General features: G+C 46.4%; 2 protein-coding genes across 2 annotated transcripts in view; both read left to right on the top strand.

Annotated features, from left to right (window-relative positions):
* The window catches only part of LOC126559737 (zinc finger FYVE domain-containing protein 1-like), a 281,299-nt gene that overhangs the window by 173,323 nt on the left and 84,149 nt on the right, over nt 1-23,827 (top strand). The window lies entirely within an intron of this gene.
* LOC126556824 (interference hedgehog-like) lies at nt 17,585-23,691 on the top strand. The gene is made up of 6 exons (XM_050212343.1): nt 17,585-18,172; nt 18,246-18,556; nt 18,630-19,456; nt 20,110-20,925; nt 21,006-21,166; nt 22,589-23,691. Exons 1-6 carry the CDS (start codon nt 17,585-17,587, stop codon nt 23,369-23,371), a joined length of 3,486 nt encoding a protein of 1,161 aa, XP_050068300.1. The 3' UTR covers nt 23,372-23,691.

Raw genomic sequence — 23,827 nt, 5'->3', positions numbered from 1 at the left:
AAGGCTACTACTAAGGGGCGGCCCGATGGCATAGGCGACAGCGGCGTCGGTCTTCAAACGGCAGGACCGGGGTTCAAATCCCATCCAGGTCGTCCCTCCGTAGTGAGGACTGACGAACCAACTACGTGGTATCGGCAGTCTAGTTAAGCCATTTCGATGGCCGTCATGACCTTAGAGGTCGTTAAGCCAAAAAGAAGTTGTTCTGATGTCGCTTGTCGGGTGATAAGATGGTGGCGAAGTCTGTGTCTAGTAGAAAGGTGGCTCAGTGTGCAGTGTATCCATGGCAATCGGTAAGGATGAGGCGCGTGTAAGACGCGTATGACCGATACGAAGGCGGGAAAGGACTCGAAGATGACTATTGAGTTGGTGAATCGGATGGCATCGCGGCGTGAAAGGATGTTTTGTGATTCGGCTGGACGGAGTTGGCAAGCTGGTCGGTTTTCTCGTTCCCGTGAATTCCGGAATGACCCGGCATCCAACAGAAAACGATTTCAGGAGAGGAAGAGATATCGTCAAGGTGCTGTATGTGATGGTCTTTGCAGATTCTACGGTTACTTTTCTAGGGCGGTCAACATACTGGTACTGTCGCTGAAGATGACGTTGGGTTTGTCGATGCGGAGTTCTTAATCGGCGGGAAGTTAGGAACTAATGTAGGATATTTTTGGTGCCGCTCATGAGAGTTTAGGAAAGATGATTGGAACGGTGTTAGAATGGAACTGGAGATCGAGTTGTTTTGAACCTGATGTGGTTCTTTGGTGTTCTTCACTAGTCTTCTACGCCTTATGCCCCAGCTCTTCTACTCTGTACAAATAGCTCTAAAGGTCCTTTTTTCAGAGATATTATTGAAGCAAGTTTTGGAGTCTAATTTACCATACCTAGGCCTTATATTTTTCTCATCCTGGATGTTGAAGCTTATTCTATATCCTGGCCATCAATAAACTTTTATCCTCAACAGACTGCTTAATGACCAATGAAATCATTATACCCTCTTGTTTACCCCTCACGTTGATACAGAGAGACAAACACGAACACGCTACTAAACAGTTACTAATGGGATACTATTTTATGGTTGTTTTCTTCCAGATGATTGCCTCTTAATGAACTAAAGAAAGGACGAGCAAACATCGAACCAGCGATTTGTGCCCCCAGCAAAAGCCATTTCTTTTCGAACCGTGGACACCCCGGCTACATTTCATCCGGGTGGCTCTTCGGGTTTACACATATAGCGCAAAAAAAAAACTCCAGGAGAAAAAAGAGAAGTAAGTAAGTGCGGGATAATATTTATTACCAATTGCCATCCACTACACTCTTGCTGTGCCGTGCAGGAAACAAATCCATCGCGCAGAATAATCCCATAAAACAAATCCACCAGCGAGTCGCTTTCGCACGGTTTCAGCAAGCAAGAACAGGAAGAAATGTTGGAATTCGGACGCAACTAAAAAAAGTGTGTACACATACGAGAAATCCTTTCTCCACATACACACACACAAGGTACATGGATCGGTCCAAAGCTACTTTTTGTTGTTGAAATCATAAGATTTGTTTGCTTTTATCGATGAGAAAATGGGTTTCACAGAAAGCTCTACTTCGTATTCGTATTTCGCTCACCTGAGGAACAGAAAAAGACTTTCACACACATACACCCTTTCGTTCGCAGTCAAATGCAGGGGATGAAAAAAATAAAATAAAAAAGAAGGAAAATAATAAAACCCAGCGAACCTTCAGCGAGACGCGCTCTTTTAACGACAAAAGCGAGGAAAAGTAAACATAAAATAATAATAAAAAATTATCCTCATTTTGCGTGGAATGCATGTTTCGCGCGACCACCCGATCGGTGGGATGCGGGCTAGAATTGGAATGTGTGTGTGTGTGTGTGGTATTGATGGGGATAGGAGTAGGGGTTAGGTAGGTGGAGAGCATCTCCCCTTGGTTACCTTTTAATGGTGTTTTTTAGTACGCGCTCGGCAATGGATTCACGATCGCCGCGCGCACTCACTGATCGATCGACCGTTTGCTTCCCGAGGTTCGTACCCTACGTATGCCGGTGTGGTGTGTTGTGCCTCCGGTTCGTCGTACAAACGTTTCGGATGCTGTACAGTTCGCTGGGGTGACCTCACCCCCGGTGGTACTAAAGGACACGCTTAGTGCCGTGTAGGAGAATATCTCGATACGTTTCGCGGGCTGGTTCTTGCCCTCGTTCGTACGAAATGGTAGAAAGCTTTCGCAGGTCGTATGCATTGTGCGTCCTTGTGCGGTTCTAGCATCCGAAACCGTTTCCCATTCGTAAAGATCACTTGCCCGCGATCCGAGCAGGCGATAAGGCAGCGTCTTGTCTTGATCGGGAAGCAAACGACGCCAGCTTTCGGACGGAAGATCAGGAGGTGAATGCATGCGCAAGATCATGGACGATTTGCCGAGTGTGTGTGTGTGTGTGAGAGTTCGATTGGGTTCGATCAATGCACGGGGAGTGCATGCGTAAATTGATTACGGTGTATTATTTATTTAGTGGCTCGGTTAAAGGGCGCTCTTGTACTGAGGGGCGAGTAGGCGAGCGGACGCTCGGTCGTGCAAGAACAAAGGGGCAGTGTTCGAAGATTGCTTTGGAGTGAAGGTTCCTGAGCATTAACAACAAACTGCAACAATTAGCATCACAAGCAAACAGACGAGCTTCTTACTGGCAATAAAACTATCAATTACATGGTCAGCACGGGTATAATGACGCTGGGTAAGATGGTAATTTGATATTTTGTGTATAAAATGAAGATAGTTTGTTGAAAGTATATGTAAATATTGATCTTTTAGGATGTTGTTTTGTTAACATGATTAACAAAATTCTGTAATATGTTAACAGAAAACCCCAACAAAAAACCATGAAGTAAATGAATCAAAATCTGATAACTTGTTCTGGATTTTGCATACTTTCGGCCATGTTGAAAATAGCGCAATTTAGATAAATTCGTCAGCAATTATGACTCTGGAGCTCCTAATTGATTTGCCTATGCAATATTGCGTCTTCGGTAAGCTGCATCGAACGCACTGCCACTATCCAAGCTATTAAATCAATTTGGATGTAATTAAATCGGCAACGCTATCGTGACACCTCGCTTGCATAACATGCGTTCGCATTGCTTCCTCAACATCCGGTCATCCAGCCGGTGGCAAATAGTTTTGGTTACGGAACCCATTCCAGGTGTATGCATCATCCCTTATGTACGCGCCAGTCAAGTGACGTGAAGTGTTGACAAGGTTCGACCGTTGATTGCGTTCCGTTTAAGGTGCGCCAACAGTGCAACACCATCGAAAGTGTCCGGCCCTTAATAGAGCCGGCTTTATAAGGATACGCCGTATGAAATTTGCACACACGCCAGCTCGGGTCGTCAAACAGCGCGACTGCAACTGACACAGCTGTCAATCAGGTCCGGTGGGGAGGTGGGACACCAAACCTGAGAGAGGTGTTGAACGTGCGTTCCGGATTGTTGAACGTTGAAAAACGTAACCGCGATATGGAGTGTTAATAGGTTGAGGCATTTGGGAAGCAGAAATTCTTTGTATGAAGCATACAGAGTAGTGAAATGATTCTTCGCATAATAGGCGCTATTTTGGTTAAGATTTAAGCGGCACAATATGGCATTAGACTTTGCGGACTGCGGAATTAATTTGCTCCAAAACTTTGCAGGACCAAAAAACAAAAAATTGCTCCATTCCAATAGGTGAAACTGTCACGAACGCGCCCGGCACACCAGACATGGGACATTATCATCCCACCAAGATCTGAAAGCTATTCATCTTGTCTTTCCCTCCCCACAAAGCCTGCGCGCAAGGACCGGTGTCGCGAACGGATAAATCACGCTCCGCGAAGAGGTAAAGAGCGCGCGAGTTCCCATAGTCGTCCAGAAGGTGTTCGCTGCATACAGGTTGCAACCACGGTTCGGGTGGGGATATCCGGGATGATTAAAACATTTTTGCATCGGAGACCCGGCTGGAAGTCATTGTCAAGATTTTGTGCAAACATTGGTCCCCCAACTGCTGGCGTCTTGGGGCCGAGGTTGGCCTTTTTTATATTCTTGTCCTTTCTACGTTCCTTTCATACCTTCATACCGGTGCACTCGAGCGAAACGCCGACGAGCCGATCTTGGTGACCAAGATTTTCTGGACGACGTCGCCGTGGCGTTGGCTTAAGCGTGGAATGTGTTCGAGCCTTTCTTAGTGCAGAGCAGAAGTTGGCATTTTTGTTCGTTTCTTCGGTATGACTTTTTTTCTTCTGATTTGCTTTTTGGCCATTCCGAAACCGGTTGCGGGTCTTTCGAACGATTCAGCGAGGATCGGCGAGGTCGGATTGATCTGACCGCGGGTGCTACTCGCTGATCTGCATTTTATATCGCTTGGCAAGTGGGAGTTTTGGTGAACAGTACCAGCAAAGGTTAGTTAACCTTGGGAGAGCAACTCCAGGACAGTTACCGATGACGATTGACATTCTTTCGAAGTTTGGTTCCTTGAAAATTATTATCTTTCTCGAACTGCTGGTACTTGGTGGCGCTGGCAAAGGATGCAAACGACGCTCTTGTGCCATTCATTTTGTGTCGTTTCTTAACGCTTTTTCATGTTCGTTCGTCTGTTCTTAGTTGGTTTAAAATGGGTTTTCCTATTCACTTTGAAGCTTTATTCGGGAAAAATATACAGCAAGTGTTTCTGCAAGAGTATGGAAGCATGTTAGTGCAATTGGAACTTGTGTCGTAGATATTGCGAGAATCGAGAGATCTCTTGCAAAAATTTGGAAAGATGGCTAAAGATGCACGAATAAAACTTTTGAGTTTGAGCACATTAATCGGTGTGGAGCGATTAAGAACGACGGTGTCGAATGCAAGGAGGGAAGCAAATTTGGAATTAATCTTGACAATAATTCTTCCTTCGTTCACTGATCGCGATGCGTCCCGGATCGGATGCAGGATTGACAGTTAGCGGAACCGTGAGCCTGCTTGCAAGGCTCAAGGGGCGGCACTCGGTGCTGGTGGTTGTCAATTTATTTTGATTTATCATGAAATTAAGAACAGACTCGATGGATTGTGGCAAAAGTCGACGATAAGGTGGATGTCCTGTTGCTGCAGAAAAGCTATCTCGACGATTCCTTCGACGGGGACCAGCAATCGGCTAAATCTTGCTCGTTAACTTTACTCTCACCTCAAGCATTGTGAGATGTGTTCGCTACAAAGAAGAGAAGTTTGGAGCTATCAAAATGAAATATATCTTGGGGAGATTAAAGGAAAAAAACAAAAAAAAAAAAACGATGGAGGGAATTTGAAATGCACACAACCGTGGGAATTTGTCATCGGAGAAGTGTATTGAGAGTGGCATTGAGAGCGGGACATTCAGTTCAGTTTCCCCTTGGGAATGATGAGGAATGAATGTAACACGCCAGCGGAGAAGCACGGGAAAGAAAGAATCTCTCGACAAACTCTGCCCTGGCCTGCCTAAACGATAATTCATTTCCGTCCGAACTGGAATGTTAATTTGCACGCGCGTTTCTGCGAACTTTGAAAAGAAAGTTCAGCTCAGCGGCGGTGTAAGCGTGGACAGGCGGTGGGAAGGAGTGGAGCAAAAGTTTTGGTACGGAACGAATAGCCGTGGGGATCTCGCGGGAAGGCCTACCCACTTGAGCCAATGAAATTGGATAAGGAGAGGGAAGCCCTTAAGAAATGGACCCGCTCCAGGGATGTTTTTCTCGCGATTCCTGCCCGTGTGCACTTTTGTAATGAAGATGGATGGGAAAATTGGTGCATGATATAGGAACGCAATCCACGCATCGAATGGCCATGGGATGGTGGTGGTGAGCTTAAAGCTCTGGGTGAGGGTGAGTGTTAAAAATTTAGACCTTGCACCTTGCAAACGGCGGTACGGTGTCAGTTTGGGATAAATTTTCCCGGCCATGGTACACTTGCTGGTATGTGGAAATTCAATCCTTAGTTCCTGGAGGGCAAGAGGCAGCATGGGTGCCTTGGTTCTTGGAGGGCAAGAGGCAGCATGGGTGCTTCTGCGAGGCAGCCTCTTTACGAACATCCCTCCTGTCATCATTACCAAAGCCCTTCACCTCGTTTAGACAAGTGTTTAAAAGGGGTTGGCAGAAGAGCAGGAGAAGCCGGAAAGGCAAAACAGCCACTCCATGATGGTTAGATCGTCGTTGGGCCTGAAGCAGGGTGGTGGTGGCAAACCGTAACTGACCCCGATTGCTGCCCAGCTTGCAGTGGGAAGGCATGAGAAGGCATAAATCTGGTGCAGACGCGCTCTCGGACGTAATCCGTTGCATTCGGTCGGTTTGGTGTGTGCCTATCGGTGGTGCCCGCTTTCCACATTTCGACGCCATGAATCAGCGAACTTTTGCCACCGGGAGATTAGACCGGGTGGGCTAGGGTGGTACCGATTGAATCGGTTTGCAGTCTTGGTTGCATCGAATGCGAATTCCATTATCTTTTTATTCCTGGCCTGGCAGTTCGAGACTGGTGCTGCAGCGCTACACACAGTGCCCACCTACCAGTTGCCAGAAGGAATGTGCTTTACGACCCAACTGATGCTGCTGCTGTTGCTACCGGTGTGCACGGATCAAGGTTTTCCCTGTTACCAAATGCCAGTTAAATCATGGGTAAAATTCTGCACAGCAAAACAGAAATAAAAACTCGCCCTCAACCATCGTAATGTGGTTGCAGGGCATTGGTAGCCCGCGAAAAGCCTTAAAGTGAACGAGAGAAACGAAAAAAAGGGCTCCAAATCAGTGCCCGAAAGAGGTCTAGCAAAAAAGAAGGTGGTGAGTTTACGATTGTGGGCCGTTGGTGTAGTGGCATTGAAAAATCTCAATACGTGTAAAACGCTAAACTGGCAGTGATGCAGCCCTGATGAGCAAAGGCATGGGGAAATAAAAATTAAAACTAAACCAAACACCGACCGAGGAAGTAGGTGGATATGTCGCATTGCGCTTGCCGTGTTAGTGCAGCGACTGGCGCATAGACTCGTTTCGATGCTTTTTTTTTGGGAGGGAGGATATGTTTGCTTCACCTTGTTTGGGTTGTGTTTATTTACTCCGTTGGTTGTAACAACAAGGGAGTTACGTGGTATACTGTGGAATCATCGTGCGAAGGGAGTTGTTTTGATAAACGATTGTCCGACTCCCTGAAATGTATGCAATCCGCGTGAGAGATAGGCTCATAGTGCTCGGGAAAGTTATTTTTTCATTATATTGATGCTATTACTTAAAGTACTTTAGATTAGACTAAACTAAAGTACGTGTAATATAGGTAAAAATGTCTGGATTATGCCAAAAAAATCTCTTGAGTTCCTAGAATCCAGATCAGTCCTAGGATGCATTGATAAAAATTTCCGAAAAATCTGCTTTCCTTGATTCAATGCTGTAATTTGCCATGAGATGGATGTATTTAAAGCTAGAAAAATTTAACTTTAGGAGCGTTGTTGAATTTTTAATACTTGTGAAGATTGGACGACTCGTCGAGGCGTTGACTTAAGTGTGGAATTCAGGATTCGTTGCATGCCTTCACACACTTGTCTAATCCGACCAACGAGCTCGCTGTGTTTCTCTACTCCACAAGCCGAACGGGTTGATGACGAACACCAACCTGGTTGAGGCATTAGTCCGTCACCTTATTCACGTATTTTCCGACCATTGTAATCTTCCGACTATTGATATCTTAAGGGTTCATTCTTCGTCTCCAAACGCCCTGCCCGCACACAAAGATAGTCCTTCAGACACGCCGTTCGAAAATGGCGTGGGCTTTGGCATCCTCTGTTAGCATAGTCCAGGACTCTTACCCCTAAATGACCAGGCGTGTCAGTGAGCAAAATAACGTGCCTTTCGTGTGTTACTGAAGTCTTCTAGATCAGAAGAGTTAGTGGAACCCGTAGTAGACATTGTTTCCCTGAACAATTCGCCTTCGGATTTCGCTTCTTAAGTTGTTGTCGGAAGTTACGATCGTACAAAGGTAGCAGAACTCCCATCACTCAGTGGAATTTTCCAAATAGCTAGTAGATTATTGCAAGATTCATGCGGAACTTTGCAATCATAAAGTAAAATCTTTCTTTTATTAAGGGGAAATTTGCAACTCGACTGTGTGAGCGTTTAAACCCCTGTTCCCTGTTGACTTTAATTGGATGATTGATTAGTGACCAAAAGGACCTTAACTGAAAAGACAATTCACGGGTCAGTCATTCCTTTGCACGCGAGGTGGAAACAATTTTGCGATAGAATGATGTCAATTCATTCAAGCACTAAAAAGTTTAAAAAAATGTGTCTATTTTCATGATGAAAATAATCGTTCATTTAAAATGAAATCTCATTTCGCCTTTCAACACGTCACCCAACAAAATGAACCCTCAGGTTAATTACTGTTTGTTTCCCGATCAATTTCCCCAAACTCCAACGATTCGTTATCATTGTTCCCCAATGATACGCCTAATAGAGCTTCGATAGAGTATGCACCTTCGGCACCTGCCTTCTAGGCCTCTTAAAAATCCGTCCACCCGTCCCCCAAACGATGGCGGCGTGAGGAAAGTCCGATGAAAAATGCTCAATAAATTATCCTGCCCCAAGCCCAAGCTCCTCAGCGTCCATTACCATGAAGCGACGACGATCGATTCCTCACCGGTGACTTTGTTAATTTGATTTCGTTTCTTGTTGCTTTATTATTTTCTCTGTCATTTATTTTCCCGCAGTTTTTTTGTTTGCGCCTGTCCTGTCTGGTCGCAAATATAATACACCCCGACAAGTGGTTCCGTTTGTTGTTGTTTTTTTTTGTTCGTAGATTGTTTCGTTAGGGAACGCCAGGATGAGAAACAAGACGCAACACGATTGGGTTGACGCGCGCCGATTGGTGGGTCATAAAACATTTGCCCGATCTGCTGTGCAACCTCGGCGATTCACGCTCTTTTTCGGAGGACTGTTCAACAACGAAAAATTTGATTCTGTCGAGTGCAAAAAAGGAAGCAGAGGAAGAAAAAAACACGCTATAATCCTCACACAAATAAAACAGTCTCAAGAGCGCCAGATCATTCTCGTCGCGGAGCACACAAACACATTCCGCAGCAACAGGTTGTATGATGGAGGCCCGGCAAGAAAACGGGGAACAATTTGAGAGCGAGTAGAAGAAGTTGTGTCCAATCGATTTGCATAAATAAATATTGTAATTTAAATTTTATCAATTTATTATTCCCCTCCACTTACATCGCTCTGCTCCTGCTCGCCCCACACTCATCTCCACCAACCGGCTTAAAAATGACAACTGGTGGAGGCAATTTTCGACTCTTTTCGCTTTTGTCCACCCAGACGCAGGCTAGGCATCATCATCTAATATAACATTTTTTTCTTCCTTCCATGATGCCCCTCTCTGTCGCCAATCTCTTCCGCTCCAAACATCCGGGACACTCTCCGGGTCCTCGTATCATACAGGGGTTTTGGGCCATTCGAGGTCGGTTTTAAACTGCTTTTCGCGGGCGACTAATGTGTTCCCCTGTGTGCCTATTTTTAGCGGATGTGCTGGACGGGTCCGCGACGGTTAACCATTATCGATTCTGGTGGAGTGGAAAAAAGGCCACCTGAAACACGATTAGTCACACAAAAGTCGAGATAGGAGAGGACGGCTTCTCACGCCGGTGCGTCCGTGAGTCACGGTTACGGGATGCTTCTTGAGATATTGAGGTTGTTGTTGTTCTGTGCTGGCCATTTGATCGGTGATCGCTGCACCTAAATTAGGCTTCATCTGCGTGTGCCAGGACAGCACACGCGATAGGGGGAAATTATTATCGCTTGTTTGTGGCAGGCTTCTATCATCGCGGTTGCGGTTTTGAAACTTGAGTTTTTGATGTATGTATGTGCGCATTTTTTTTTTGTACCAAAATCAGCTTCATCAAGTTTCGTTTTAGGAGCTTTCATTCATTTTTTTGTGTGCTGTTGTTTTCGGTTACACTTGACGGACGCTTCTAACCAGTCGTTTCCTGTGCCGCTAGAGCCTGTGGTGCGCGTTTGGACCCGTTTAGCGATGCTGACGATGGTTCTACTCATTTATTATCATGTTTTGGCAATCGGGGTGGGATTGACTTCGTTTTTTTGGAGTTGAAGGCGATCATGTATTTAGTTTGTGAGAATATTTAGAGAAAGCGCGAAAGAGAGAGAGAGAGAGAGAGAGAGAGAGAGAAATCATCCCCTAAATGATCAGCATACAAAAGATCAAGTGATCATTACCTCATGGAACCTCATTTTTTGTTATCGATATTGAGTAACTCGTTTTTTTTGAAGCTTTCGGTGAGGTATAAGATTTCTCTTCACGTAATCGAGATATGTGCTACGAGACAACTTTGCTGTGTGTGTGTTTGGAATGGCCAGAACTCCACACCCTGTTGTACACTCCACCCTCACTGGTCACTGGGCAGGTGTGCATAAACTAATACGAAGCAGCGAAAATAATAATCGGCCAGGCGCTCTTGTGGTGTGCTCTGTGTGGCTTCGTGGCCCTCATCCAGCGAACGGAACAGACCAAAATCAATTAACATTCCGTGAGAATGCCAATGAATTGCTGCTAATGATGGCCAATGCGTTCTCTTTCTCTCTCCCTCTATCAATGGTTGGCGGTGGTGGTTCGGAGGGAGCGTTTATGTTTTTATGATTATTTCCATCGTACACCGCATGCCGCTCGGTCGTACCGTCCGCTTATCCGCGTGTTATCGTCCTAAATCGAATCCGATCCGAAAGGATACACAATGGGCAAAGTGTGGTCCGTTTTTTTTTTTGGGTTGGTCGAAAGACTCAAACGCGTTTCTTGTTGCCCTCTCACCGACTTTGTTGTGCTTGGAATATCTTACTGGCTATAAAGCGTTGGAGGTCGCGAAGGTACAGTCTGTAAGACTGAAGCAAGTCGTATGGTTTCACCCGTGTGGTTTGATTCTGGGCGGTCGATGAAATTGGTTGGACGGGTAGTTGCCTGCCTTGCACTGAGGCTACCCCAGCGAGATTGCAGGGAGTGGCCTTATTCTGTATCGGCGTGTATGTGTGGTTGTGCGTTTTGCCTCGATCTGGAATCAGATTCCAACACCGGTTTGATTAGATTGGCCCCTGATTGTTTGGGATGATTAATTCGCGTCCTTTGGTATGGGAGGAAACGTCAAAATTAGATCAGGCAAACAGTCGGACGGACCAGTGTCGTGTGGCGGCCGGTTCCCGAAGGGTTCTGCTTACTTTTCGTCTTTGTCGATCGACGCTCATTAATTCGATTGGGCTAATCTTTACACATTGTCTTGTCGTTGGCATTTCGAAACGGATAAGTTTTTTTTTCGTGTGGATTGAAGAATAATAGGTTGTGTAAGGACTTTCTAATGTTCTGTTGAGAAGCGCTTTGATAGTTTTCTTACTTACTTACTTATCAGGCGCTACAACCGCTTTGCGGTCTTCGCCTCCCCCAGCAGAGTCCGGAACTGCTCACGGTCCCGCGCCGTTGTCCGCAAATCCGTTATCTCAGCCTTGATGGCGGATGATTCCACGCCACCCTCCCACCTCAATTTGGTCCTACCATGCCCGGATACCATGCTCTGTCCGTGTGGACTGCATAAAAGGATTTTCTGAGCTGGGTCATCGGGTGCCTAATTCGCTACTCGACGGTGAGGTCGTCGTACAGCTCGTCGTTGTCCTTCCACACATACGGGGACAACGATCCTTCTGAGCATCTTCCTCTCGAACGCGACTACGAGGACTTCGCCTGTTTTGAACAGGGTCTAAAGGACTATAAAGGTACGATACAGTCCCAGCTTCGACCATCGCGACAGATTTTTTGAGGTGAGAGGTTTCCCCAGGCTTTAGAATGACCAGCTGGCTACCAGCATCCTGTGCTGACTTTTGACCCGCGATAGGTGACGTTTTGGACGACTTCAAATTTGCGATCACCAATCCTATCACATCACCCCCACGCAGCTCCGGATTTCTTAGTAGGGCCGCTGATGGTGCCACAGACCAATGACGTCTATATCATCAGCGTATGCCAGGATCTGGGTTAACTTAAAGAAGATGGTTCCCGAAGTCTCCACCTCCGAGTCACGGATGGGCCTCTCTAGCGCCAAATTGAGACAGCGCCATGACAATCATCCGAAGACGTCAATAGCGCGCCGAACGAGTCAAAAGCATGCTCGATCGATTCTATAACGCGCTGAATGTGTCAATAAAACCAGCGACAACCCTGTAAATGGCAATAATATTTAGAGTAATATTTTTTTTTGTATTTTGAAGGTTTTGATCCGACCTGAATTATAAAGAGCTCTATTCGCATTTTTTAAGAATAAGCATCAAAAAGCATAGGGAAACATTCTTTCCTCAACCATTAGTTTCTGAGATCGATATCGTACGATTCAATTCTTTTTATTTTAGCAATTCTTGTTGCTAGCGCCTAGAGGTATGCAATTGGTTTTTATTTCTCTGTTCAAATGTGCATTCTACTTTCTATTTCCGTGTATAAAGTTTGTTATATTAGAACAAAGTATATATGCAAAGCTCGAAGTAGCAATGCAAATGTTCATGCTTGTCCTATTTGCCTTTAGAAAAAATCAAAAATCATTTTTTAGAGAACTTGTAGTACTCTCTAGGGAGACGGCTGTCCCTTGATTCAGCGATACAGATGTGTGGAAGAGAAGATAAAATTGACAACTCCTGCATGATAAAGACTGTGACAAATTTAATTTTTCACTGAAGTAGGGTTAAAGAACCGAGTTTCTAAAAAATAGCTCACTTCTACCAACGGATCGAGCCATCTTGATTAAGTAGTAAAAGTGTTTCGTAAAGTAGCTTGCATAGTTCCATGGACGGTTTAATTGTCCAACGTATCGAAAGTATTGCAAACAATTCAGAAATATAGCCAATAAGCCAGAAACAGTATATTTTTTCTTTATGTGGCTTAATTCGATTGACTTATTTAAGCTTAAAAAAGTAGGTTTTTATAGCGACTTTACTACACGTTCTTCATTGAACGAAAAGCGGCGTTCTGCTGAACAACACAGACAACTTAGCACAACTGATGAGGAGAAGATTTCACGTATAAAGAGCACTTTATTTACTGGTTATCCTTACTTCTTTACCACTAGCTTTTTATTTAGGTACAATTCCACGTAGAATGAATGTATTTCTTTTTATCGCTGAGAGTTGATAGCTTTGCAAACTCTTCCGAAAGCAACCCAGCAATCCACCAGAGCCAATTGCTGACCTCGAAACTATTCGCATACATGCGTCACTGCACGACCGAAACGGTAATGATGATGAAACTACGCAGCCCTAGACTTTTACCCAGATTTTTCCCGTCCGTCCTCCCGGATGACGGCCACACCGCAAAGAGCACCACAAAAAAAAGCATAATTACCAGCGTACTTCGTTTTACGGTTCGATTATGAGGCGTAAAATGAAGTGAGCCGCAAATCGTGGCAGATTTGTCATCATCTTCACATGATCGGCAGCGTGCCCGTGATGTGAGAGAGGAGGGTGAAACAAGAAAGAAAAAAAAAAAAGGAACAAGCCAATTCAAGTGCTTCGTCGTGGGCAAATGTTAATGCAAACCTATTTAACGTTCGGTCTTACGGTGGTGCGTCATGTTTGCCCAGTGGAATGCCCCGTTAAGGGTTACGATTTTTCATCATCCAACGCCCGCTTTCGCATTCAATCGTTACCCGATCGTTGGACCTGGCATGGTGGCCGCTCCTCCATCCGCGAGTCCAAGGGTCCAAGAGCGGCCCAATGCTTTTCATCTAATGATTCGTGTCTAATGTGATCGTTTAGAATGTTTCGTGCTGTTTTTTTTTTTTTTGTTGCTGCACTCTCTCTACGATCACTATGCTCGTGTATGCGCGTGTGTCCGAACGTTTTACCTCCCGAAGTACAATTGTCGCAATTCGTGCTATGATGAAGAGCACTCCCAAGAGCGCCCACTGACATACCGAAGGCGGGCAATAGATGATAAATTTAAAGAAGGTTAAAATGTGCAGTAATTAAACATTCGATACGGTGCCCTCCACACCGAACTCCGCTCCAGCCCGTCCTGTCCTGGATACATCATTAAGATTGATTAAAAAAAAAAACAAAACAACAACCCCAGAATGGATCGTGGTCAAGATCGTGGTGATCAATTTTATGAATGTGCTTTTTTAGGAAATTGGCAATCGTTCATCGTCGGGATAGTCGGGCGAACCTCTTCGGTGTGGCGTGTGTGTGTGTGTGTGAGAGTGGGTTCCATTACGAAGCGTGTCGATGGGACGCGGCTGTTTGGTTGATTGATTCTCGAACCATTATCTTTAGCACCGTATTAACCCCGGCTGTGGAATGTGTAGGTCGGCGCGATGAGGTATCGTTGGTAGAAGCTTGTAGCTCCAACATAAATCGATCATCTAAGATGTGGAAACTCGGGACTGGGTAAAAAAAATGTGATCGCCAGGGTTGAATGTAATGTGATCAACTATTTGAGGCAGAATTTTATGTTGCAATGTGTAACCGGTAGGCACCTGCTAACGACACATCAAATTTCGTCGCAGGGTTGATTAAATCATGTCCCGAAACATAATTTATTCGACCAACCCGAGCATTTTGTCGTGCAGCTGTGCGTTGCTAATACTGATACTGATGTTGTAAATTAATTTATTGGAGCATCATTTGAATAAAGGTTTGTAGCAGTGATATGCACAAAAGTAGGGGAAATTAATTCACTTTGCACCCAACCCGTTTCGACTTATCAATACACGCGTGTCAACGATAAGGTGCTCTTTCCACACTTAAGCCATAATCTAGCGTTTCGCTTTTACTGAAAAGGGATCATCGGTGGTCGTTAATCTAAAATTAAAATAATTTGAAACCCATTTCACATGTGTCTGCGCTGCAGCTGGCAGCGTACAGACTGGGTTGCTGTTGGGAACTCAAATATGCTGACACAGAGCGAAAAAAAAAAACCACTGCATAAAGAAACGGAGACACATATCACCACGGGAAGGAAACCTCGGCAAACACATCCGCCTCTCATTGACGAGATTGTGGTTTATGGTTTTCAAAACATTGTCGTAAAAATTATGTTTTTCTTTCGTGTTTTGCCGCCTCGGACTCGCGGGAGCGGTAGAATCCGGCAAGAGAAGTAAAATAATTTTCACACAAACGCCTCTTCTCGGTTGCTTTTTGATCGACTCGTAATCTATGCTGGTCACGTTGCCGAAATGAACGATGAAACAAGGGAACAGATTATGGCTTCATAAGGAATAATAAACGTTGTTCCATAAATTTTTACAGCCCCGTGAGTCGATGGACGAGTATTCAAACGGGCATCGGGTAGGTTTTCTTTGCCGTGCTGTATAATTCGATGAAATTTTTAATTACAAACTACCCTTCAGTTGGGTAATAGAATTCGTCAAATGATTGATTGCTTCGGTTGCTATCAGTTGCTATCAGTGACCATCAATTCTGGGTCTATTTTTATAATGAACTATTTATAAGTGATCGGATTCTACCCTTAGTTTAGTAACGAATCTCCCCAATTTTTCATGAAGTATAGCTACTACACCTGTTTCATTCCCTATTTTCAAATCAAAACACCTCAACAGTCCAATCGGGGACTCGGTTCCCCCCCACCCCTCGGTCAGGAAAACGATTAAGTCATCCAATCAATCAAACACCAATCATTCACGCACACGGATCCGTCATTGAATCCGCAATCTCGTACGAGCACGTAATTATCATTGCTTATTTGATTGTAAGCACCAACCGAACTACCAGTGCCTGGCTTATGCTTTAGATCTACCAGAAAATCATTCATCGATCACAGTCAATTAAGCTACGGTGGTGCGTTCGCTCGATGAGGTTTTGTGTAATCAAACCATATTTCCTGCCGAGAGAGCACAGGAACGGGTGTGTGAGCGCGCGCGCGCACACCCGATAAACATAAGCTATCCGCGAGGTGTTTGTTTATTTTAGGCAGTGCGGCGAACGGTTTAAATATTGAGATCAAATAAACGTAGTGAACCGAGCTGATGAAAAAATGCTTACTTTCTCACGCTTTTCGAACCACAAGCACACCAATTTATCAGCAAAACAGCGTTTAGAACGCCGGTAGAGAACCGGAAGGAAGAACCTGATCTCTAGAAGCGCTTAATTTACGACGATCGACGACGAGGACTCGAGACGGGGTTTTAGATGGAGGGAAGGGTGCGTGTGGGGTGTGTTTTTATTTGAGATAAATTATCTACGATTAAACAAACGTCGAGGATCACGGGGCGAGCGATTGCCGAGGTTCGGTGTTGGTGATAGGATCGGCCAGCAATCGTAAGACGTTGGGCAAATATATTTGACATGCGTCAACAGTTCAACTTCTAGCGTTCCAAGAGATTTCCAAGAATTTGTGGTTTGAAATGTTCCAAAGATTAGTCCCAGCAATAAACGATCGAACCCGGCATGAGGTTGGCCAGTTTTTGTGAGTAAATGATAACTGAAACAGCTAACGTTAAAATTCCAAGATCTTGTGGCGATTTTTTCGAAACCATTGGAAGTTACGGTCCACCGACAACGAAGCAAGATCGAAAACAAATAAGTGTTCGAATCGGAGCACTGTTCCGATGCCCAGACAAAAGATTAATAGCCGTTTTTTCCTAATCACACAGTCCGTTGTTTTTGAAGCGCCTAGACACATGTCAGAGACATTGGTTTTTGGACAGTGGCGGTCTGGGTTTGTTTCCTTTCCTACGTTCCATCTTTCTAGCTCGAAGCCCTTCCACAGGGTCTTTCGTGCTAATACAGTTTCGAAATCTAACAGCTCATCAACAGCTTGCCACTGACAGGCGCGAGAGCTGCTAGGAATACAAGGCGTCCAAGAGTTTCCATGGGAAGGGAGGAGGGGGGGGGGGGGAGCACCCGTCTGAGACAACCCGTGACGATGTGATTAATCTATCATCAATCAAGTTCCGACCACGTCAAGATGTGGGAATCCATCCATCCTGATTTCGATCCATTTCTTTTAATCGTTCCAAATGGTTCATCGGTGAAGTTTATAAACTGCAGCGTAATGGTTCGTGGTTGTGCATTCCTTTGGGAAAAATGAAGATCCTTTTAGAAAGCGTATTGTCTAGAGAAGCGTTAGTTTTGAGGAGAAGCTTGGCAGTGAGTTGAGTGTCTGCTCAATTTAAAAGTTCGATATGAATCATTTGGGTAAACATTTGGGCAATTACTTTGATGTGTAAGAAGAGGAATCCTTACCAAATCCCTGGTACAACATTTGATCCAATGGTCACGAAGGGAACGCTTGAGGTTATTTTGCTGACCACATAGAACGTACCAGCACGCAACTTGTTATTCGATCCTTACCAGCGGAACTCCAATATATCACTACCAATAAATATTCAACCTTCCTTGTAGACATTTTGAGGTTACGCTTTGTGTCGACTAGCACGGGGAAGGGTTATCACAGGATATTATGGTTAATCGAAACATACCCGGTCTAATGAAGCCTTGCATCTGTTTTTTTCTTCTTCTCTTTTTCCCAGTTGATATGCTGTAAAGAAGTTATAAACGAACAACAACAGCAACAACAAAATGTGCTCCACAAACGATCGACTTTGCGAGGCTACTCTACAGCCACAATCCATAATGGCAGCTGAAGATAGAATACGTCATCTAATACACCGACATCCCGTGAGCAATCGGAGAACCCTATGCAGTACACAACAGACCCACCTGCCACTCCACTGCTGGTACAGTAGTGCAGGCCGACGGATATCGTACGGTGTGTTAGTGGTGTGCCTAGCACTGACCATTTGTTACCTTCCCATGGTGATCGGCTCACCACAGTCCTCGTACTCGCATCATTCACATCATCCTCACGGGCATCATCATCAGGCGGCGGCGTCTGCTCACGGTGGCTCGGCCAACTCGCATCACTCGGGCAGTGGATCGGCATCTCATCAGTATGGAGGCTCATCGGCCCGGTCCAGTGGAGGCAAATCGGGTGCTAGTGGTCTCGGCGTGTACATAATACGTGCGCCAGAATCGACGATCGCTCCCGCCGACGATGAGGTACTGTTTGAGTGCGAGCTAAATTTGGTTCCGGAGCAACTTGACTGGCGGTTTCGGGCACAGGGAACTGCTGGACTGCGGAAAGATTATGTTATAATCCAGAACAATGTAAGTACGGGGTCTGAGGTAGAGAGACTTGGAAATTGTTTTAGTTGACTGAATTTCTTTGCTCATATTTTAGCATCACGGGTACAACGCAAGCATCGTGGACGGTCGGTACAAGCTGCGTGTTTCGGTGAGTGAATCGACGATAGGAGAGTACCAGTGTGTGGCATGGTTTGGAGCGTCCGCCATTGCATCGATACCGGCCCGCTTGACGCTGGCAACGATCGGGCTGGAAGCGGAAGGTGTTCCAGGTCGACACGATCGCGTACCGACGACGATGCGTCGCATACAACCACAGCAGCATTTTAAGGTGTATCCTGGCAATAGTATAATCATCGATTGTGGTGAAATTGTCTCGAACCCTCCGCCGATCTGGAGCTATTACAAGTAAGTATGGGATTGCGCTAGCACAATTTAAACTACAAAGTCTAACTTCCTTTTTATCTTGCAACTTGTTTAGGGATGGTATGACGATCTATCCGAATGTGACACAGCTTCAGACAGGCCGGCGACTCATACTGCCTTCGCTAACACAGCGCGACACCGGCACGTACTGGTGTTCCGCCGTCAATTCCATCACTGGCAGTGAGGTCATTCTACCCCAGCGAACCACCGTGACAGTTGACTTCGTACCACGATCGGCACCGCGTGCCTTTACACTGCCCCAGAACGTGTCCGTACTGCCGGGCGATACGGTACTGCTTGAGTGTCCCGGTGTAGGCAATCCCGTACCTGTCCCGGCATGGACGCGAGCGAACGGTACTCTCTTAAATGGGCGTGCTCGCATCCTGGACTACGGACTTCAGCTCTCCAACGTGGATCGCGCCGATGAAGGCCAGTACTTGTGCCGACTGCAGAATGGTATTGATCCTCCGCTGTTACACTCGGTGTGGTTGACTGTGCTAGAACCACCGCGAATTGAAATCCCACCTCGATCAACGCTCACCAACGAGAGTGATAGTTTGGAGCTGGAGTGTATTGCTCGAGGATCACCTCATCCCGACATTTACTGGATGATAAATGGTGACTACACCGCATGGGATACTGTTATCCGTACGAACGGTACACGGTTGATCATACCATCGGTCGAGAAACGACACGCCGGCATCGTACAGTGTTTTGCCCGTAATTCGGTCGGTGAGGCGAGCGAAGGCAATCTGCTGCAGGTCATCCCTAAACAGATACCGGGAGGTGTCGGTACTACACCGCTCGGATCCGTGCCATCTAGTTCGAGGGCGGGCGGTGATCATTCGACCAAGCGTAAAGGTGGCAAGAAACACAAAAACTGTAAGTATGGCAAACGCCCGCCAAAGAGTCCTTTGGCCTTTTGTTGGGGAGGATTTATTATCGTATCAATCTGCTCGATCAGTTGCTGCCAGAGCGGATGGGCTGGGTCTAGTGGTGGAAACTTTTCACGCCGTGGTGGTCCTCGGTGGAGACCGCTCCAGAGCGATTGGACAGGGAGCCGACAGTTGCGAGCGATCGATATCTCGAAGCTACCTTCGGTTGGTTCTAGCCGATCGAACTCGTTGAGTATGAGCTTGAAGCGTGTGTTCGGGAGAGTGTTGGAGATCTGAGCAAATATCTGTTCGGCCATTTTGCGATAGATGGGACACTTGAGACAGTGGTCGATTCGGACGATGGCGAGCGCTTCGTCAAAGTGTTTATCGTCGCAGTAGATGAGGTTCGGATCGATGACTTTCTTTTTCGATTTAGCTCCTTTTCCTTTAGATTTAGACATGGTTGATCATGACGATAGATCCTTCTAAATTATGAAAAGTGTGATGGAGATCCTAAAATTTGAGATTATAGCGAATTTTGATGATAATTTACGATATGTTTGGTACAAATTGATACTATTAAGGAACCAATGGTAACTATGTTGGGATTAAAAACTAATCAATACTTTTTCTCTCTTTCTTATCTCTTTTCCTCTGCAGTGGTAATGATTCCGCCGTCACGTCCAAACATTACCCGCCTGACCGATGAATCGGTAATGGTGCGCTGGTCCGTACCATCCAGCGATGGCTTACCGATTCAGTTCCTCAAGGTGCAGTACCGTATGCTGGGTGATCCGGCCAAAAACATTGCTCGCACCCAGTGGATGACGGAAAACGAAGATATCCCACCGTACACACGCTCGTACGAGGTGAACAATCTCAAGGCGGATCATATGTACCGGTTCCGTATCGTCGCAGTTTACTCGAACAATGACAACAAGGAGGGAGCCGCATCTGGCAAGTTCCATCTGCAACGTGGCTCACAGCTTGGTCTCACCAAGAACCACCTGCTCGCGCCAACACTCACACGCATCGAGCCCGTCTCACAGCATGCGGTTGTGCTTCATTGGCAGTTTCCGCAACATCTACCACATCCGATTGATGGATTCTACGCGTACTACCGACCAGCAACGACAGCCGGCGAGTACTCGAAAGCCACGGTGGATGGAAGCACGGCGCGTCATTTCAAGATCGATCACCTTGAACCGGGTACGGCGTACGAGTTCAAGCTGCAATCGTTTACGGCTTCGGCTGCGTCCGACTTCAGTGCGATTCTGACCGGCAGAACGCTGAAACCACCCACTCCACCACCGACCGTACCGACGGTGATCGCGGCAGCGGAAGGACCCGACGGTAGCCAGGTCGTACCGGTCAACTATCTACTCGTGATCGGATGCGTGCTGATCGTAAGCGTGTTGATCGTGCTGTTTCTATGCTGTTGCTTTAATCGTCGCAAGAAGCGCGGCCATGGTGCTGGTAAGTGTTTACTTTCGAGCTTTGTGGGAGAAAAAGTGTGTTGTGTGTACTTCATAATCGAATTTCTACTAATTTTTTAGATGAAACAGATGCCAAGGTACACATGCCGGTCGATCAGAATGGATTCGCGAGTGCGGTCAGCAATGGTGGTCCACGGGTAGCACATCACAAAACCAGAACGAATGGCATGAACGGACGGATGAACATCACGCCCAACCCGTTGGCACAGGACGGCGATAAGGTAACGGCAAGCTTTTAATGCTTCGTACCGCTAGTGTTATGCGTTCGGTTGACACATCCCACCCTTTTTCCCTTCATTCCCATGTTGTACGTTCCCTGGTAGCTTGTAGTGGCCTCCCCTCCTCAGTAAAGTTCCTAGCTCAGGGGATTTATTCTGTCCCAATGCAATGTGAAAAAAGCGCCAGAAAGTATGCCATCAGCATGACATGAATCCTTACAAGACTTGCTTCACCTGAGCAAAGGACTTTATTTTTGAATTTGGCTAACTCCCACTAATAAATCATTGACGATAGCGAGTGCATGCCTGATTGCTTCATCCCGCCTTCTTGCCCCTTGTCCCATTACAATCCAATATGCATCCTGAATTCATAAACTCTTCTCGCACGGCTAAGCGATCGTTTGTTATCAGTTGCGATGAATGTTTTGCTTGTTTGATACGTTTTTTTTTCTTTCATATTGCGATCTTTTAATGTGTTTGCCTTGTGTTTGTTTGATGCCAATGTTTACTGAATATTTGGAGTAGCAATTTTAAAGCAAATAATGTCCATTTTTTGTTTGTTAATGTTCGATTTGATTGTATCGTTTTGTTATCGCCGTTATGTGTAGCGAACCAATTATCGTGTTTCTAGTTCCGTTTTGTAGTAAATGTGCATGCCAATTTCAACCAAACTGACTGCTAGTGTACACAGTAGTAGACGATTGTAATGAGTAGTTTTGTGCAAATGAAATTCAATTTCAAATTTCATCCGATTCAATCCACAAATCAAACAGAACCGACACATTTCAGCGGTAAAGCAAACTCGTTCGTCGCTCGGATATCGCCTACCATCGCCTTGCCGTTCGCCGTGGTGAAGGACACCCATGCTTCAGTAGATGGTTACATTCCTTTTTGCTTTCTTTCGCTCCCTGTTTCTTACATCTATATCCTCTCTCGGGTTAACAACCATTCTTTATCTAACCCCACACACCCTCAGTTGATCCGCAACGATCATGTACAAAACTATGTTTTCTCTTTCTTCTCTTTTTCTATTTGTCTGCTTCGTTTTCTTTTCCTCCTGTTACACACTATCGCTCTTTCGGAACTGTGTTGGCTATCGTGCCTTCCCCCCGCCATTCCAGCACTATCGGCGGAACTGAGTTTTTATGCGTGCTTTTCCGCATTGCGCCTAAACGTGGGCAATGCGCTTTCCTTTTTGAATCGTTTTTGGGGTAATTTCTTCCTCTTTCGCTGTGGGAAAACTGTCTCCTCTTCGGCAAGAAACACTCCCATTTCCTCTCTTTCTCACCTTCCCTTACCCCCCGCCGCCTCCGCCCACCCCCACACTCCGTCTTTCATCTGTCCCCCCAGTAGCCTGTTTGCTGTGTAGATCGATTTGCGAAGACGCGTTTTATTCTAGCTCAGAAATCAGCGTGACTGTTCTAGAATCGCACCGTGATGGAGCTGCGCTTCCTGCCCAACACGCTGGTCGAGGGTGACCAGCAGCAGCTGCAGCAGCCGCCCTCGGCTCAACAGCAACAGCAACCGATCGAGGGTGGATGGAGACGAAAGAAGCGAAACGCGACGGTACCGGATGTGCCGAAAAGCGTCGAGGCGAACGAAGGCGATGGTAGCGATGAAGGCGACGACACGAACCCAACACTAGCGACGATATCCCGAGATCCTGCCACTAATAACAATCATCAATCGATTCCCAACCAACAGCAGCAGCACCATCTGCAGCAGCAACACATCGGTGCGCCACTACCACCCTTGCATCACCCAAGCGCCGCAACGGTGGCAATGAATAGCTGTGGTATTCCGCAGCAGCAGCAACAAGAGCAGATGATGCTTGCCTCCATGCCTCACCGCCGGACGCTGGAACGGACCGCAGTGAGACCGATCCCGAACGGTGCCACCCTAGCGTACGGCATCGATCCGAAGCTAATGCTTGACGGACAACCGGCCCCTGACGGTAGACAATCGTCTATACGGCGTGCTCGTCGTGGTTCGGGTTCCGTACCCGGTAGTCCACGGATAGGTCGTGGCCCTAGCAGTGAGTTCCTTCAGCAGCAGCAGCAGCAACAGCAGCAACAGTCCGGCGTAACGGTGGCCCGATCACCGATGCCGATGCGGGCAGCCGGCATGAAACGATCGACAGCAGCCGCCACGCGGCTCGGACGGGCCGAAAACATGTCGTCGGGAAGTTTGAACAGTATTGAGGTATGAGAATGACCGTACAGCGCCGTATCGGACGGCGCTACCCTGCTGACCCGTACGGCGTCCCGCAAGCGCAGAAGGCGCGCCTTTAAGCTGCTGTACCTGGTGCGTCGCCAACGGAAGCGAGCTGGTCTCGGAAGCGAGGGACGCAGTACCGTGTCCCGGCAGGACAGTGAGCACCACTGTCACAAGCAGGCGTTCTACGAGCGGGCGAACGGGTATCGTTTGATATCCTGAGTGTCACCGTTCGAGCTGTTGCTCTCCGTACTGCATGATCTGGTGGTGAGCGTTTAGTTTCGGCTTCGTCGGGGTTTAGTAAGGGTTCCGTTTTCCGTTCAACCTTTCGCCATTTTATCCGTCCATTTGGTTTGCTGTTAGGAATGCGAATGAGCGAGAGATAGAGAGATAGAGGAAGAAGATTTATTTCGTCTGTACACACAAACCACCACCCTACAGTTCTGTACA

The sequence above is a fragment of the Anopheles maculipalpis genome, chromosome 2RL (assembly GCF_943734695.1).
Source record: "Anopheles maculipalpis chromosome 2RL, idAnoMacuDA_375_x, whole genome shotgun sequence".
NCBI classification, from domain to species: Eukaryota; Metazoa; Arthropoda; class Insecta; order Diptera; family Culicidae; genus Anopheles; species Anopheles maculipalpis.
Note: the sequence above shows the minus strand (reverse complement) of the source record. Positions and strands in the feature narration are given on the sequence as shown.